The sequence below is a fragment of the Phocoena phocoena genome, chromosome 1, assembly GCF_963924675.1.
Source record: "Phocoena phocoena chromosome 1, mPhoPho1.1, whole genome shotgun sequence".
Lineage (NCBI taxonomy): Eukaryota > Metazoa > Chordata > Mammalia > Artiodactyla > Phocoenidae > Phocoena > Phocoena phocoena.
Window position 1 is genome coordinate 61,524,701 of NC_089219.1, and position 19,524 is coordinate 61,544,224.

General features: G+C 34.2%; 1 protein-coding gene across 3 annotated transcripts; it reads right to left on the reverse strand.

The window, feature by feature from the left end:
* Positions 1-762: 762 nt before the first annotated feature.
* On the reverse strand, positions 763-18,858 carry ZRANB2 (zinc finger RANBP2-type containing 2). Of its 3 annotated transcripts, XM_065881546.1 has the most exons (11): positions 18,743-18,802; positions 16,253-16,305; positions 16,055-16,163; positions 14,927-15,009; positions 9,766-9,842; positions 9,333-9,467; positions 8,016-8,185; positions 6,384-6,470; positions 4,270-4,428; positions 3,141-3,214; positions 763-2,618 (listed from the first exon to the last, which is right to left on the reverse strand). In XM_065881546.1, exons 1-10 carry the CDS (start codon positions 18,796-18,798, stop codon positions 3,181-3,183), a joined length of 963 nt encoding a protein of 320 aa, XP_065737618.1. In that variant the 5' UTR covers positions 18,799-18,802; the 3' UTR covers positions 763-2,618; positions 3,141-3,180. The 3 variants fall into 3 exon arrangements, with proteins under 3 accessions (XP_065737618.1, XP_065737612.1, XP_065737609.1); XM_065881540.1 differs by lacking the exon at positions 3,141-3,214 and having other exon boundaries at positions 4,270-4,422; positions 18,743-18,858; XM_065881537.1 differs by lacking the exon at positions 3,141-3,214 and having other exon boundaries at positions 2,537-2,618; positions 18,743-18,798.
* Positions 18,859-19,524: the final 666 nt, after the last annotated feature.

The following is a 19,524-nucleotide window of genomic DNA, read 5'->3' on the forward strand; positions in this document are numbered from 1 at the left end:
ATATACTATAGTATGTAAAGGTGACAGGAAGAATTAGCCTGAAAATCACTATTATATACCTTAAATTGTCTTTAAATTAAAACTCTCCACTGTTTTTCAGAAATAAAACTATTTCCAGTTCAGGAAAGCTATAATGCTATTTCTATTAAAAAACAAAACAAAACAACTAACGATTATGTCAAAATTGTTAGGTGGGGCAGAAGGGAGAAATTCCCTACCTTCTCACCAGCATCTACAACACTAGCTGTGGATGCCAAATATCAAGAAGACATGAGAAAAAAAAAAAAAAAATCAAAGATTAGTTTTACCTTGGTTAAGTATGCCTAGAGATGGTCTTATGCTTAGAGCTTGTTCTGAACTTGAACATTTGTTACCAGATACCAACCATTCAATGTTGTTTAGATGAAGGATTCTACATGGAAATTTAAGAACCCTTGGCAGTTAAAAGGGATACTTGTTGAGTGCTATAAAGTGACAGTTTTAATGGAAGCACACTATGGCATGTTTTTTGCCACAAGGAATAAGGTTATGTTCTGGTATAAAGTATTCAACTAATTTGGGTACTCTTCTGTTTAAAAAAGTCACAAAAATTGCTCAGTGCCCAAGGTTATAGTGATCATGGCTTTGGAATGTTTTAAACCAAGCATTCATATATAAAAATAAGGTGACCTTACATAAAGGGTAAGTGAATATAGGGAGTTTAAGATGCACAATCAAAAAACAAACCAGACTGTAAATAGCTTAAAAATGAACATTAAATCAGAGCTTAAAAATTCTAATTTATTTCTAACAAACACCACTTGATGCTCGACTCACAAGCTTTATTTACATTTGTCTACAGCATCATTTCCTTACGAAATGAACTAGTACAGCTTAGTTAAACCAAATAAAATCATAATCATTTGAATTGTCTGTAAACTACTATCAGCTAAATTTATAACCTTGCATTTACTTATTAGTACAGCCAAAGTTTTAAATACAGAAAGCACAAGAATAAACCAACGATAACATGTAGAATCTAGAAGATCATATGGGCAATTTAGAAGGTGGACTTTCAAGAAGTCTGAGGCACAATTACAAGAGAGTAAAGTTCTTGTGCAACCTACAGTAAATGTAGCAAAGAAAATTTTAAGACATAAAAAAAGCAGGGGAAGTTCATTGTAAAAATATTATCAAAATATTTCTACGTAAGCTATTTCGCTTTCATCTTTAGATGAGTTGAAGAGAAAAATCACTCATTTCAAAATAAAAAAGCAAATATCATTTTGCTCTGTCTACTAAGTACCTTAAAACATTTTAATTTTTAGTTGCAGTAGACATTAATATTATGGAAACACAAACAAACCCCCCACCCAAAACAAAAAATGTGGATACTGATCCCCATGACAAAAAGTTCCCAAGCACAATTGTCAACTTCCCTTAATATACTTACCTTGCATTGTCACTGAAGATACTGTTAAGAGAAACCATTTTTAAAACCAGAAGACAGAACAGAGCTCAAATGACCAGATTTTAATTTTGAGAAATAAACCTTGAAAGTATTTTAAGCCATAAGTAATTTCAAGTGAATAGGAACAATTATTTCTGCTTATGTCATGAGGAAATAAGCATTCATCTTTAACTCAGAAGAAAATTTTATGCAACGTGTTTAAAATTAAACATCTCAAAGCAAATGTTCACTTAAATTCACAATGTCTGTTTGTCTTTCACCCAAAGAGAAATATACTTCAAAAACTTTCTTCAATTTGTTCCTCATTAACTATGATTTAACTGTCTACCCTATAATGTGATAACTAGATTTTTAAAGGGTATCACACAAAGCTCCTAAAAATATTAAACATTTTAAAGTAAGATGTTTTTCTCATCAACCATATTAGTAGAGATCAACTGTCTGGCATTCTTGCTCCAAATTACGTGTCAGAAAAGGAGAAATAAACACCTTTCTCCTCTCCAATTCACAAAACTTTTCTGTATTAAACTTGGTGGTGCAAAAAGTAAAACTGGATAAAAGAGAAACAATGATTCTAAGGCACCCTTAACGTAGGGAATTTTAAAATAAAGAAATTTCCAGTTGACTGTTTTACAACTAGTTAATAAGAATCATTTCAACATAGGTTAACATAAACAGGTTGACTCCTTTTCCTGGATTAACATAAACAGATTGTTTCCAACTACTTTACCACAGTCTTGCTTCCATGCCCAAAGTCCAGACAAGCCTAGGTAATGCTCATATTTGGAGATGAGGAAAACAAGAGTTCAAATTAAAAAACAAAGTACTGTTATCGCTGAGATGGTTTTAAATGAAGCAAATGGTTGTAAATAACGAATGATAAACAAAGCATCTATTTGGGGACATTATGGCTTAAAATACCATTTACTTTTAATTTCACAAATAAACATAGCTGTATTGTTCTGAAAAGCAATGAAAGGCATGCACCTCTACTAGCAGATTTAGCACTTCTGACCAAGTAAGACACCAACTTCTTAAAAAATATGCTTCATGCACTGTACTGGACTTTTTTTTTTTTTTTTTTAAGATGTAAATTTTAATTCATTATTTCTTTTTTGAACTTGAACGGGAACCAGAATGGGATGATCCGGAAGGTGACCTGTGGTGCCTGTAAGACATAATGGAGAAAGCAGGTAATCTGGTAAGCTGGAGCTGAATATCAGCATTTGTAAGACTTTGAGAATATGAAAAATTAAACCTCATTACACTGGTAAGAGGAATAATTAAAATCTGAGATATAAACTTATACACATAAAATTAACTAGTACTTATTAGACCTTGGATATGAGCCCAGTAGCAGTGCAATCATAATTTAAAAATCTCTCGATATAGCCACCTCTCAATTATTTAAGGTAATGAAAGAAAGCCTTGCAAAATTGTATAAAACTACAGATTAATACAACAAAGACATATAAACTTGGTGATGGCAGCGTGACTTAATCGTTCTCTGTGATACACTGTATATAATGTGGTAAGTCTATATGTAAAATAGATATAGCAAGGCTTCTGTGTATGCAAATATATATCCATAAATAATTATGTTGTGGAAATCTAGGTCACACAAGATGATTGTACAATTAGTTACAGGATTATATTCATGCAGCTAATATGAATAAGGCAATATATCAACCTGGGTAAAGTAGTGGTGTTCCGAGGGGTTGGCCCTGGGCTCAGGGTTGTTTAGTGTTTTCACCAATCACCTGGCTTATGGAATAGAGAACATGTTCATTAAGTTTAGATGACAACAAACTAGGGGGATTATATGTGGCTAAGATAAAAATTTGCAGACGTGGAAAAAAAACAACAGAATGAGTTTCATTGAAGTATGGAGTAATTTTCTTACAAAGGAACAAATGCACAGAAATGAGACTACTTGTGTGTAACCTTAATATCTAAACTTCAAAACGGGAAGATGCAAAACCAGTCATTATGTACAAGGAGGGGTAATCCTAGCACTGAACACAGCAAAAATCAGATTTTATCTAATCCTTACTTTCACAAGCTGAAAGGATATAGAAATTTCCAAGATTATTAAGGAAGCCATTAAAATGACTATGTAGACATTGAGAACCAAGAGAAAAATAATAAATCCGAATAATTAGCCTGCTGCAGAAAAGGCTGACAGATGACACACTTTCCCACTTTTAAAAATGTCAACACAGATAAAGTAATCTAGTAATGGTCTTTCTCTACAAAAAAAAAAAGGATTTGGACTGAAAGATGAAAAATGTATTAGCTACAAGAACAATTTCCTTATAAAGGGCATGAAACAATAAATTGTTGTGGAAATGCATTTATACATATTTAAATTAGGACAGATTTCCAATGATCTGTAATAGTTAATTTTCTTATTAGATGCCCTAGAATCCTACGGTTTCTAATATTTAATGTAAAATCAAGAGCATAAATTAATACTGATAAAAATCAACCTCTAAATTACGTCAACACACACCTTCTGAATTAAAATCTTAAGAGACAGAAATAACCGAGAGTTGGCTATAATAATTATATATGAAAATAAAAATTTAAACAAAATGATCAAATAGTGGAAGAGAGTGGTTTGATCTTTTCTAAACAACCTGATCAAAGAACAAAGGATAAACAAAGTAATTATCTGTTTTTTGAAGTCCAAAGTTGAAAAGAATAATTTGAAGTGGGAACGAAGGAGATAATGAAAATCTAATCCTTGACTGAGAAGTTCAGTTACTCTATTAAACACACTTAAGAACACCCATTCTTATTTCTACAGAAACCCAAACCTTTCAGGTGACCGTGATCTTGTTCGTCTTTTTTTGCGATCACCAGATGAAGAAGATCTAGAACGACTTCTCTTTCTGTTCCTCTCAGGAGAAGATGATGAACTTGAGTAAGATCTTTTTCGTGGGGAAGAAGAGCCCCTGTGGGACCTGGAGCTGGATCTTCATTGATTGAGAAACAAATCAAACATTTCATTAAAAGAAGAAATCAGGCAGATGGTTTAGTTAATAGCTCCAAAAATAAACAAACAGAATTTATAACTATAAAAATTTTATAAGGAAGAATACTTACTGCTTACTCAACAGAAGACCTCTGGTTCAACCATGAAATAATTCTACTTAAACAATTTACTTTAATTTCATCACTTTAAAAAATTCTAAGATAAGTGCTCATTACTTACAATTAAAAACCAGCTTAATGTATTAAAGTAGAATTAAATACTTCTTTTAAAATTTAAGGCTTTCATTTTAAAGTATACATAAATAGCAAAGCTAACAGGTGGGCATTTGCATGACTTTATGTCTAGAAACTACATCCTTCCATCTGGGGAAAAAATATGTATCATACAACTTCCTGAGGAAAGTAAGCATAACAATTTGCTGTGGAATTATGCAACTTATTAGTTAAGCTGCTGTAGAAAAAGCAGGGATAGGGGAACAAAATGACAAAGAACAGTAGCTATTAAATCGCTAACTATTCAAAGGAAAATAAAATGAATAACTTTAAAACTTGATTTATATTAACAATATTTATTTTTATGAAGGATTACTATCCATGAAGTATGAAGTGTTGACATTCACATGCTTCAGGCAGAGGTAAATGCACAAATGTTTAAATACAATTTTTTTCTTCATTTACATATTTTGGTTGAAGTAATTTAGCTCAAACTTCCCAAAAAATTCACCTTTGGGCTTAAAATAAAATCAGAAAGCCCAAAAGGAGAATTCTTTGGAAAGTTATAAGCAATGAAAAAAATGTTTGAAAAGAATTATGAAGGCTGTTCTGTAAACCTTAATTAAAGTGCTTCCCAAAGGGAACTAGGACTTAAGGATCTTCACCTAAGAAGCACTCAGATAAAAGAAATGAAACATTGATAATACATAATAATAACAATGATCTCACTTGCTCTCTATTTTGTATTGGCTTAATACAAGTGTGCATATCATCCTTTTCTCCTTAATGTTCTCAAATTACAGTTGCCCTCTAATGCTACAGATTGGCTCTAAAATAAGCTATTAAGCAATTATTTTTACCAAAATAGCTACCACTACACTTCAGTGTAGTTCCACACAAGAGGAATTTTCGTTGTTTTCTTATTCATGTTAGCTGCCTTTAATAGATAAATTAAATTAAAAAGAAAGGCAGTATATTATGACCAAGACTAGAAAAAACTTCAAGAGACTAAAAACTAGTTTCTCACTTGCTTCTCTACAAATTTTCTTCCCTCTGCAGGTCTAACTAAATGCAACCTGAAGTTAACAAGAATGCTTACTTTAAGATCACATCCTACCTAGACTAACCAACCAAACTTCTTGATTTAATTTGTGGAATTTAAGAAGTGTCTATATTTCTTACATACTATACATACTGTGTACAATATTCTGTGTTATATTACAGATAAATGAAAATAAAACCCTCCAGAAACTTCATCTAATATAAATGACAAAATTGTTTCTATAAATATTGAAACAATTGCCATGCAAAACAAAATTTGTTTTGAGGCAGTTCTTTTTCTTCCTTTTAAAATATGGAGTAAACTGTTTATTTCCATATCTCAATTTATTTTAACTACTACTGCAAAATAACTTTAATGAACAGACATTTGGTGATAAGACTTGGCTCCATCTTCCTACTTCATCACAGTTTAGCACAAAAATAGCAAACCTTGCATAATGCAAAATAACCATGTTAATTCAATCATGGGAATGTCTTGGCACACTGCTGGCAATGGAAACGTCTCACGGTGAGAAAATTAAGCTGAGGCAAGTGCATTAGTTTTCTAATGCTAAAATAAAATTGACAAGTAGAAGCAAAATAAGAGGAAAAAAAGCAACGCCTTCTGCAGCCTTTAAATATTTTTTCTCTCTGCTTTACAGAGAGAAGCTACCTCATTCACCTTGATTTCGACCCACGAGATCTCGAACGTTCTCTGGAACTGGAACGAGATCTTGACTGCGAACTGGAAGAACTTCTTGAACGGGACCTGGAACAACATGGAAGGATTTTTTTTTTCCAGGACCATTTAATTAAGCTTTGTGATACGAACACTGAAAGAAAAATATGTATTAGAATTCATTTTCATATAGTAAGAATACTATTTGGGATATATATTTTCAAAATACAGTATTTTAAGGTTTATTTTAAACTTTTATTCTGTATTAATACTTATGTCAAAACTTAAGGTAATAATTTTTGAAAACAATCAACTATTACTTTCCAAGTTTGACAAAACTTCTCTAAAAATCATTCGAGATTGTACAAATAAAAACGTTCAGCATTATCACTTTATTAACACTGAATACTTTATATGTTCACAAATATTTAAAAGTATCCCGGGACTTACACATCCAGGAATACTGGATGTTGCAGTTTATATTTAACTTCTGTGAAATATTTCCATCAATTTCCCTTTTCCAATTTAAAAATCCTTCTATTTTCTTAGTCACTATCTAGCATAAAGCTTAAATGTTGATATGTGTACATTTTTAAATCCATAGGTTTTTCTGTCTACTCAAAGGTTAGAGAATTAAAGAGAAACTACATTGACAATCCTGTCACTGTTTTACGTAATTATATTACTGAAAAATGACATAGGGGAGATATGGTCCATTTGAATTTAAAAAGTCAAGAAATGAAATAAATTTCATTTAATTTATACACTTAATTTGTCCCTGAAAATAATAATCTGCAGAAAAACAGTAATTTTTTACCTTAAAATTATCTTTATAATCACTCTTTTAAGTTTTCAGCCTTTACAGTACTCAATTAACAATTATCTAATTATTAATTACTCAATTAGCTAATATTTTATTCCCCAATACAGTTAAAATTCATTGCACATAGTTTCACTTAACTAAATAGTTCTTCAAGGGAAGATTGCTTACATAAGGTATTGCTTTTTCTCAACCAAAACTTCATTTTTATTGTCGATTGCACAATGAGGGACTTTTCAATTAAAACTTTACATTACTAACAAAATAATATTCAAGTACAACACAAATTAAATCTTCTGATTTATTCCTGGACAGCTCTAAAGTATAAGCATTAAGATAATAGAATACAGATGAATTTGCTTCTTTATTCAGAACACATATACCAAATAAAACACTGTGTAGTAAGCAACAACTTAAATGCCTAGAAAATTTTTGTACTAGTGTTTAAAATCATCAGTGGAAATATAAATCTTCACTTTATTTACGTTGAAATTTCTAAATGTAAACCATCTCCTTAGATAACTCAGTATCACTATATGTAATGATTTAATTGAATTTTTAAAGTCTATTTTAATAAAAGGCATGGTGTTAAAATGGAACTAAGGAAGTTTCATATTAAAATTTTGTATTTCTGAAAATATTGGACAATAACTTCATGGCACTAAGACAGAAAAAATTATCTTATAAAAGATGACTTGAAAGAAAACTCTGAAATAAAAGGAAAGCTTATTTAGTCAAGGAAAACAAAATTTATAAGTAAAGAAGTTAGATACTGACATTTTGACTGGTGTTACCCTTGACCTGTACCCGTTTACCTGGACCTAGACCTTGAACTGGAGGGGGAGGATGAGCGTGATGAAGATCGTGAATGTGAAGACCGAGACTTTGAGCGACTTCGTCTATTAGATTTCTTTTTATTACTATCTTCTTCTTCACTGGCATCAAGATTATACTTTGAGAGATCAGCATCATCTTCATCCTCATCCTAACGAAAACTCAGAGTCAATTATATTTAGACATTTAGATAGCCATGCTATCTAGGAATGATGAATAGTTCTGTGTACTGGACATCTCCATATGGATTTATTATATAGCTAACACCTCAGCAAATTCATTCTCAGTCCTGAAATCTGACTACTACATTCCTCATCTCAGCTAAAGAGACTTAATGACTGTCTCAGACAGTTAAAGAAGTAAATGTAGAAGTCATACTCATTTTCTTTTTCATCACAATGTATTTCCAAATGAGCTGTCAAGAATTTTCAGTTTTACTCCCTTAAAAGTTCTTGAATCCAGCTCCCTCAGTCTTAGTTCAGAACTTCATTCTTTAGTATACTACCATAAGCTTTTAGGTAGTCTCCCTAACTGTGAATCCATTCTGCCTCCCAAGTATCTCAATATGTTGACAGTCATCACTCTAAAACACAGATCAGATAAATATACCTTATTTGTTTTTAAAACTTGTTTTGCATTGATTTGTTCAGCTGCATTCAAGGGCATCCTATGCTCAGTCCCCAAAGTACCCTTAATCTGGATCTATTCATCCATAAAATTTTACACTCAGGCCCCACAGAAAAAACATCACCAGACCTAATGTGGCTGCTGACCCCCCCATTACATTCTTCCCTCTGCTCTAACCACACTAGCCTATGTATGATTTTTTGGATGGTGCTGGCTTGTTTCCTGCTAGGGGAAACTTTATTTGCTGTCCTCCCTGCCTTAAAAGTGCTCCGACCCCAGCTCTTACAGCAGGCTCCTTCATATCATTCTGTCACTCAAATTTCAGCTCAAATTCCACTGCCTCAGAAATCCCCCAACCACTAAAACCAAAGTAGCTCTTCTAATGCTCTGCTATCACAACATGTGTCTACATCACAGTATTGCTATTTAAATTATCTTTCATTTATGCCCTTCCCCCTCTGGAATTTAAGTTCCCTTAAGAGAAAGGTGGTTGTGTCTCAGTCACTTTGTATCTCCGGAGTCAGAATAATGCTTGGCAGAGCAGAAGCTCAAAATCTTTGTGAAAACCAATGATTACATTGGAGAACACATCTTCCCCATGGGCCAAAGGTTGTCAAAGACATTCACATGTTATCCCATAGCCTGAATAAGACAAAGCCTGAATAATTTACCTCATCTAATTTATATTTAGAAAGATCTTCATCCTCATCCTCTTCTTCTCCCTCAGATTCTTTATCTTCAACTTCCTTTAAAATAGATGCAGGACCAACTGCCTTCCCTCTGTATTTTTTCTTTTTACGTCCAAACTATAGAAAAAGTTTCATAATACTTCTGTTAGCTGAAAGTGTTAAAATAAATACTTTTTTTCAAAGAAATTACTTTTATATATTTAGGTTAATATACATTTTTATGCTGGTTAACATACATTTTTACGTCAATTATATGTTTTAAGTCCATTAGGATTTCCTACAAAATGGTAAGCTGCTGTAAAAGACTCAAAGTGTACTTAAAAAATGAGATACATTTAATATTTTCTTTTTGCAAGGTATTTTCTAACATGTTTCTCTAAGCTGCTTTCAACCTGCACACTAATGTATAGCTTACCTCATCATATTCACCATCAGATTCTTCTCTTTCTATATATTCAACATTTTCTCTTTCATTAAAACCACCACCATATCCTAAAAAAGGGAGGGCATATACTGTTATAACAATTCATCAAAGTAACAAAAACATGTCAGAATCACTTACAAGCAATAGAAAAAAAGAAAATCTTACCAAAGACATTTGTCTATCCCTTTAATAAATTACTGGTCTAAAAAAAAAAAAAACCACCAAATCACGATAGAGAAGTCTCAAAGTTATATACCATAGCTGGAAAAGTCCCGTGGCTACGCTTACAGCTCTTCTCAATTTCAAAATGTCCTATATGATTTTAGTAATGCATGGAATATATGAGTGGAAAACAGCTCCTTAAACCTCTGCTATAACCAACTTTTAAAAGGACTTTCCTCTGTAGTTTATCCTAATTCTTTGGGAGAAGTGGGTTCAATAAGAACCAACTAACAAATTTTACTGTTTACTAGTTGAAAATGGTCTGAAATCTTTTGATAACTGAAATTTTGCTGGGCTAAAATGTAGCTAGAGCTTGGAAAATTTTTAATTATATAGACAAATATAATGACACAATAAAGGACATCCAAATTGGTTTTAAATACAGTTAAAAGTCACTCAGGTTTTCTGAAGAAGTCAGTAACTTCCCAACTGAAAATGTGCTACTAAAAAGCAATCAGGATCAGCAAACCATTACGGTTTGCTGTCACAACTAACATCTACAATTTAGACTGACAGATGGAGATGTGGTTAAAAGTAACATAATCTAACTACCTCATATTTCAGAACAGTACCAGCACAGAGTGATTCCTGGATTTAATGAACCAGCAAAACGTTAAATAAACTTATAGATAAAAAAGTACTTTTTAAAAATTCAAGATTTGTGACTTTAAATCTGTCAATCACGGACATTAAAAAAAAAAACCTCATCAATTACTCTCTTATAATTTCATAAAAGAGCCACAAACAAATAGTAGAGAGCATGTAATTGCCCCAACAAAATAATGTAATAAAATTAACTTTCTTAAAAAAACAAAATCACATTAATACAAAATCCTTCCTTTCTTCACTGTACTTTGTACCAGTGAAAACTGCAATGTATCAGTGTTTATCCTTGGATATCACTTTATATCATCCCTTTTTTCCTCCTCCTCCTCCCTTGTTCTGGAGACAAAATAGACTCCAACTGTAATACACAAGAATTTCCTTTTGTTTTTATGAATATGATACAAAAGTGAAAAGTGTCTTAAATACCAATAACAACTTTTCCTTAGTAAACTCTTGGCTCTAGTTTTTCAGAGTATCAAATATAAAGAAACAGAAACAAGTACAACTGGGTATATATTCACCTCAAAACAGCTCAAATTCAATGTTAATTCTGGAATATAAACACTGTAGAAAGTTATAATTCAACAATACAACTTCCTGTCTCTACACATATGTTTAATATTATATCAGTATGTCCTGAGACTAAGGTACGAGTTGTTTGATAAACAAATTGTAAGAGATGACTAATAGTAAAGACCTAAACTTCAAAATACTTTGAAGTTGGTGAAAAATTAAGACAAAAAAAATCATGGGATCTAGATGGAAAATGATTCACATAAGAAAAAAAAAGAAAAAATACGATACAACAGAATGATTGTTTTTAAGGCCAGTGCAGAAAAATGCCTGATAAACTGGACTATTTATTTGTGGAAGTGTAAACATATTAAAACAATCCTATATTAAAATCCTATTTAAAAGGCTTTTAGTAGAGGTCTTTGTTTAGTCAGTAATCTAAAGCTAAAAAATGGTATGGCAAATGTGGGGAGCTAAAGAATCAATTATACAAAGATTTAGAAAGTGAACTGTAACTCATATAGGTAGATTTTGCATAGGTATGTAAGTAAAATTACTTTAAAGTGAGTTTGATAGCAAATACAAAGCTATTTTCATGTTCACTCACATAGGCCATAAAAAAGAACCTAAACAATCTGCTAACAATAAAGAGATTATTAAGGTATGCTGTTTGAACCCATACAACAAATACACCTCACAAACTCTTTCCCTATACATGGAAAATATAGCTCTATCATAAAAAAAAACCTTCAGTATCATTTCTACTGAATAATAAGTGAGTTAGAGGAATAACTGGCTTATTTATGTGTGTTTCCTTCATTCTACTGGTTTGAACCTCTTCAGGGAATATTGTAAAAATTGGTCTTCTTGCTTCCACTCTTGCCACTCCTACCCCCTAATTCTTTTTCCATAAACCAGTAATGTTTAAAGAAAATTAGATGTGTCACTCCCTGCTAAAAATCCTTCAGTTACTTCCCATTATATTTAGAATAAAATAAAACTCCTTACCATGATTTACATGGCCTTTGCCTATTTCTGAAGTGATTTCTGGAGCTCCTAGGAATTCATCCAATATGCTAAATTCTTTCAAGTCTCAGGGCCTGATTCACACAAACTGTTTGTTCTTGCTTACAGTGATCTCTCAACTTGCTACTTTCACTTCTTAGCTTAAACATTGCTCTCTCAAAGAAGACTTCATTAATCCTTGCCTTTACATGTCTATTTTGCTCACTCAAGTATCCCCAGCACATGCCCAATGGCCAAAAAATACTTCTTCAATATATTAGTATAGGAAATGCCACAATTCTGGTACCATTTAAAGAATGAGTTTTGCTTTTTTTTTTTTAAAAGGCTTTATAATACAATTTAGATGACACAAGCAACCAAGAATCTCTGTATGCTTTTAGCAAGTGTTAAAATAAAAATCATATCTTAACATTTGTCTCAAAAAATGAAAAATATGAGCAAGGACCAGTAAAGGATCAAACAGATTTAAAACTGGCCTGAATTAGGGTTGTGACAATGGAAATGAGAGAAAAGGGGATGAATATAACATGTACTTCAAAGGAAGAACTGATACACTAACTTGAAAATTCTATGATTGTGTATTTTGATTAATTAGTAAACAGAACAAATAGTAAAGAGAAACTAGAGAGCAACAGTACGTATTAGCTCACATCTTCAACAGTGACCAGCAAAAGACAACTACTTATATATGGGGAGATGGGAAAGAGTCAAGACACCGGAATGACAGAAAAAAGATAATGAGTAAAGGAAAGTGAGGTTATCAAACAAACTTTGACAACTTCAGTTGTTAGACTACAGCTCTTGCATTAGTGAAACTTTTAAAGGAGTCACAAAATAGGTCAAAGAGAATGTGAATAAATAAAAGGCTTTTAGGAATTACAGTTTTTAAAACTGTTAAAAGATTTTGGACTTTATCCTAAAAGCAATCAAAACGGTTTTACACAAATGGAGTTTTTAGTTTGGAAAAAAAAAAACCCTGGCTGCAACTGAGCAGGAGGGGAGTATGTACAGACACCAACAAGATGGCTTTTTTTCCAAGAAACAGGATATAGTGGTATCTCTGCCCAGGGTAATGATGGAAAAGACTTTTGGGGTACAGGAGAGGTGAAGGAGTTATTAAGAAGGACACCTAAGTTTCTGGTTTATGTAACAAGCATATGGTGGGTGGTACTAATCATGAGAAAGAGATCACTAAAAGAGGGCCACGTCCTGGGGGAAAATCATGAATTCAGTTTGGATATAATGAGTTTGACATTTACATGGTGATGCTGAATAGGCAGCTGAATATACAGGTCAAAGAAGTCTGAGCTAGAGACATAAATTTGGTTCTCATTGGTGTGCCAATGCTCACTTAAACTTAGGGCTTAGAAGAAAATGCCTAGAAAATATAGAGCAAAAAAGAGAGCTCAGGAATTGGACCTTGAAGAACCCCAACATTCTGCAGCCACGAAAATAAAACCAAAAAGGAGACAGAATAAACAACCAGAGGGGTGTGGGGGGGATAGATTAAAAATACAGGGGGAAAAAATGTAAACCTTAAAGAGGTAAGGGAAGGAAGAAAAGGGAGACCCTTATTTAAAAGGTCTTAGTCTATACAGAGCATGGAATTGTCTAAAGTCAGAGAGGAAAATAAAACAGGGAAATAGTTTACTAAGTCTAGGTCTGACAAGGTGACTAAATATAGAATGGAGCCTTTGATTGTACAAGTTGCTGAATGACAAAATCAGATGTGAAGTACACTGATAATGTGGTTGCACTAACTGATGATAATGGGAAAACTATATTCTATTTCGCAAATATTTTCACCCCACCACTGACAACACACAGAGCCAATGATAGGTTATTATTTAGGCCAATGATTACCAAACACTATCTGAATCACCTGCAGATTTTTGGGACTCACCCGGAAAGAGCTTTGATAGTTCTGTTTTGGAATCTGGATTTTTAGAGTTTCTCAAATGATTCTAATGTATAGCCAAATTTGGTAATTATTGCCTAAACTTTAGACAATTACTTTAAATGGTGCCCCATGCTCTTTTTTGTCATACTAGCATATCTAATGAATTAAAAAAATGGTACTACCCTATCATTACTAATAATAAACATTTAGACCAGCAGAGGAAAGAGTGAGGAATAAAGCATTTCTAAAACTAAATGTCGACTACTTGTAAGGATAAGGCCTCCTGATGCTGTACTTTGTAAATTGTGAAATTATCGAACAAAAGATGACTTTGTGGATGAGGGGAGAAAAACAAGGTAAAAAAATATAAGGGCAGGGACTTCCCTGATAGCGCAGTGGTTAAGAATCTGCCTGCCAATGCAGGGGACATGGGCTTGATCCCTGATCCAGGAAGATCTCACATGCTGAGCAACTGAGCCCGTGCGCCACAACTACTGAGCCTGCGCTCTAAAGCCCGTGAGCCACGACTACTGAGACCATGCTCTGCAACTACTGAAGCTTGCACACTCTAGGGCCTGCGTGCGGCAAGCACTGAGCCTATGCTCAGCAACTACTGAAGCCTGCGTGCCTAGAGTCTGTGCTCTGCAACAAGAGAAGCCACCGCAATGAGAAGCCCATGCGCCGCAACAAAGAGTAGCCCCCGCTCGCCGCAACTAGAGGAAGCCCGCGTGCAGCAACAAAGACCCAACGTGGCGGCCCCCCCCTCGCAAAAAAAGGGCAGAATAAACAATCTTCATTTACTGTGCTCTTATGAAGTGGTACAATTATTAATTTCAATGTTTAGTTCTTTTAAAATCATTTAGTTGGACTGCATTTGAATATTACCTGTTCTTTCTTCCAGCTTAGCATACTTTGGAGTATTACACATGTTACACTCTGATCTTCTGGCCCAATTAACATTACTGCAACTTTAAAAGTGAAAAATATCAAATCAGTAGACTATAACATAAGACAAATAGTAAATTTTTAAAATTTTAAAATAAAAAGTAGAGTGAACTATCATAAAGGAATGTGTACTAAGGATGCTACAAAGAAAATGTACCAATGTACGTATTCTGGAGAGAGTATGGTTCCAACAGACTGAACTACTTAAGCAGAGAAGGGAAACCTATACAGCATGAAGACTGCCTTTGTCATTTTATGAGAAATCAATGACAAATTATATCTATAGAGAGTCTGTCATCATAGGGGGGAAAAGATACCACTTTAAACGAAAGGTTCTACTAATTTCCCAGTCTCCAAATTCACCTCAAGAGTGAGGTTATACCTTCCAAATAATGTTAAAAAAATTTTGTTTTGCAGAATCAGTTCAAGCACTGGATCCCAAATTCAGCAACAAATCTTGCTGGAAAGTTATCTAATACTAACTTAGTATCTGTAAGACCAGAAATTTGTGTAAGACCCTCTTCTGATTCAGTCTCCTTTCATGTGTATTTGATTCATCTGCTTAATAGAAAAGATGGATATTGGAAAAATCAATACAGCATGTGAAAACCAGAAATATTAAGAAACCTACCTAATTAGGAATAATTAACTACGGTATGCAACTTATGATTCTAAAATTACTGTGCAAACAGGAAAAATAAATTTTGTGGTATATTTCACATTAATGATACAGGCTAAAAGTTTTTGAGATTTTTTTTAACAGAAATAGGTTTAGTGCTTTTAAATACCCTTCCCTCTTTTTTTTTTTTTTGAATGTTAGCTCACCTTAAGAATCTGTTTACTGGTATACATAATTCATCTTAGTAACAACTAATATTACCATTAAAAAATAGAATTTAAAAGTTCTTTAAACTACGTCAGATATATACTTAATAATAATCAACAGATCTTTAATTTAAAGGTTACTTTGGCTTCTCAATGTGGCTAGTAAGAGTAGGTAATATTAACAAGTAGTGGCTAGATATATTATTACGGGAAAAAGTGAGGACGATAATTTGAAACACATACGTTTTACACTGCCAGTCATTAGCACTAAACAAGCCTCGGCTCTTTTCTGCAAGTGTCTTTCCTATTTCAGTGCCTCCAGCTTTCATCATCTTAGCCTCAGTTGTTTTCTCTGAAGAATAGAAAAATGAAGTATGAATCTGGGAAAAAAAGAAATGATCTATATACACAGTCTTAAAGGAAGCTTCCTTAAATGCTTACCTCGACCACATCTATTACAGCTAGTTCTTCTAGCAAAGTTTACATTTCCACATCTGAAAATAAAGTAAAAAATATTTATACAGACATCTACTAAACTTATATAATTAAAAAAATCTTATTACACAACTTTTTAATGTGTCCTCCCTATATACCTGGGTCCAGAACTTCTACCACCATCTCTTTTCATGTTAATGTCAATGTTAACAAAAAAAAAACCCCAAAACCAACCCTTACAATTTAGGTGGAAAAAATACAAGATTTGAAGTCACAAGTCGAGGATAAGAAACTCCAATCTTTCACTTACCAATTATGTGATCCTGGTAAGTCACTGAGGATCTCTGTGCCTCAGTGTCCTATTAGCACATATCATTAATTATAATGAAATCCCCTCACAAAGCTTAAGTGAGATGTGAGTCCACTTGAACAATTACTGATGAAGCACCGGCGGTTCAAAAACACTTTAAAGTAATTCTTCGTATAGAAAATAAGATTATACAATAAGAATTATAAGAAATACAAAGTCCTAAGGGTGAACCAAGGGGGAGAAAATGAGTTAAGTCAGATACAGCTTCACAGATCTTAATAAAATACTCTTGTTAGAAATAGGAGGTGGAATGGTAAAAAACAAAGGGAGATAGGCTGTATGGACTAAAAATATAAATAGGTTCAATAATTAAAAGAAAACTGAGTTTTGGGGGATATTTATCAACCTCTGAAACCTGGCTGAAAAACTACAACCAATAATCTCAATACATCAAGTAACCTATCACTTTATACTGATATTTAATGAACAAAAACAAAAAACTTACTGGGTTCACTAACATGGTCTTCACAGTGCATCTGCATGTCAGTAAAAGCATGCTAAGTGCTCTGAATAACATGTACAGATTAAACTTTAAAATGCTGATTATTTCTTAGGTGTTATACTAGCATGAAATAAAGTTGTGAAATATAGAATGGACACTAAACTGAAGCACTCCAATTAATTTTTAGGTTGTTTTTTCCCCCCTAAAAAATATCTTTATGACTCCAATAAGCATTGAAAATATATTCCGAAAATGTTTTCTGGATTTATACACATTGTAGAAGTTACCCTGTTCATATATCTGTAACTGAGTTGAAATGCACTCTTACAAAAACCTACCTCAAATATTTGAGTATACTGTCATTAATGACACTGTCAAAAGCACATTATTCTACAAGTAACCAACAACACAAAAGTCACTTGTTTGTTCTATTCAAAATGGTTAGACTTGAGACCCTTCAAGTCATCTTAATCTTTATGCAATCGAGAGCCATCAATTTTTTACGTAAAAAAACATGTTTCACTTAAACTGCTTAAAATATGAATAGAAGACAAATGCTGGGGAAATAAGGACTTATTCTCCTTTGACATTTGATTTTAAAACTACTATCCATAGCTATCAATCAGTATTTGCTTCATTTTATTGCTCTACACATACAGTCTATGTTATATCCCTGTAAGGGAGCTCTTCCACCCTAGATTTTTTTTTTTTTTTTTTTAAGCAAAGTTAAATAACCTATTTAAAGTTCCATAATCTGTAAGCAATAGGACTGGAATTAAACCTAGGTTTATTTGCTTCAAAGCTTTTACTCTTTACTACATGAACTCCACATGCTATCTGTGGCTAGCTTAGAGACAAGAAATCAAATGGTTTTTTTGGAACGAGTTGTGCATTCCATTTTTCTGACAATTACCTTCCGGAGTAATTTTCATATCTCTCCAAATAGGCAGACCTACTTGAGGACCCGTCAATAAAATAGTACTAACAATTTAGTAGAGCACACTGGTTTCAGCAGAGTTACTAAACACGTGCTTCTTTGAAGCAGGCATTCTCCAGGGCTGAGCAGGCAAAAACACAGGCCTCATGTGTTTCGGCTCTAACGAGGCGAAAGGTCCAATTTTTGTGGGGTGATTAGAGGTCATTAAAAAAAAAATCAGAATGTCCCCAACCAAAAGAGGATAGTGTTCGGGAGGAAAAAGTATCAACAGTAAGGAAAGTTTAAATTGGAGAAAAAAAAAAAAAGGTGAATTATGAGAAGCAAAAACATGAGTTCAAGAAACGAACGCTTTCCGCGAACAAGAGTCAAGTTCTGCAGGGAAAAGTCACGTGGGGGAGATCAGACACCGAGGTGGCCACGGTTAGGGAGATATCCTTACCGCTGAAACTTGGCCGGGGGCGGGGGGTGGAGTGTGGGGCAAAAGGGCGGCCATCTCGTTCCCGAAAATGACGGGCTGACTTGGAGAGACATGATCTAGGAGATGCTGGAGACATACTCAAAACAAAGGCTCCCGAAAGACCTCATAGTGAGGAGACTAAGAGCCTCCTTCCCGCCCGGGAGCCGGCAATTCGCCGCCTCCACCCGGCTGGTGGTACCAGAGACCGTAAAAACGGAAGATGCCCAGTCGACTCGAGAAAGCCTCTACCGATCAACCCCGCTCCAATTCGGGACCCTTCATAAACTCACTTTTTGTCAGGGCAAATCCAGTCACCGTCACTGACTCGGAAATTCTTGGTCGACATCTTGGACACCGCCACCACAGCCACCCGCAGCTGCGTCTTCACAGGAGGAAGCGGGCCGGGGACTTTGGGCACTCCGGGGCTGTCCCCACGCTGCCTGACTCCTTCCCATCACTGCGACAGGGTTTGACAGTGAGAACACTCGGCCTGGATTGAGTTTGAACGTTATTTTCCAGAAAAAGATGCCTGTGAGATTTTTTTCCTAGCCGAAAGACTTACAATGCAAATAAATTCTCTGAGCTAAACTAACAGGCGCCGCCGGGACAGCCTAGGAGGGAGGCCTCCGTGGCACTAGAAGCCTCGGAGAGCCCCCTACAGGCAGGAGGACCCGAAAGGAAAGTACTTCTGCTCAGATGGGCGGAGTTAGGGAGGCGGGGGCGGAAGTGACGGTGATCTGCTGGCAAAGGTGGGTTGCTCTTCCTGCGTTAAGAGGGTGAGGTGTAGTGGGTTCTTCGTGTTTCTGGAGAAGTTATTTTAATAAATGCTCGAGAACTCTGTTCTGTCACCATGGACACTGGATGTCGTTTAAACACTTAATTTTGGGGGGTACGTAAATAGGTATACCAGATAAGCATTGTACACGTGGAAACCAACCAGCAATTTTGGAACTAGGATATTGCCAGTATTGTTAAAATTACCTGTCTTTTCCCATTCCATTACCTTGCTTTCCTCCAGAGGTAACACTCTCGTGTATTTTGGGTTTATTCCCTTGTTTTAAAAATTTAGTTT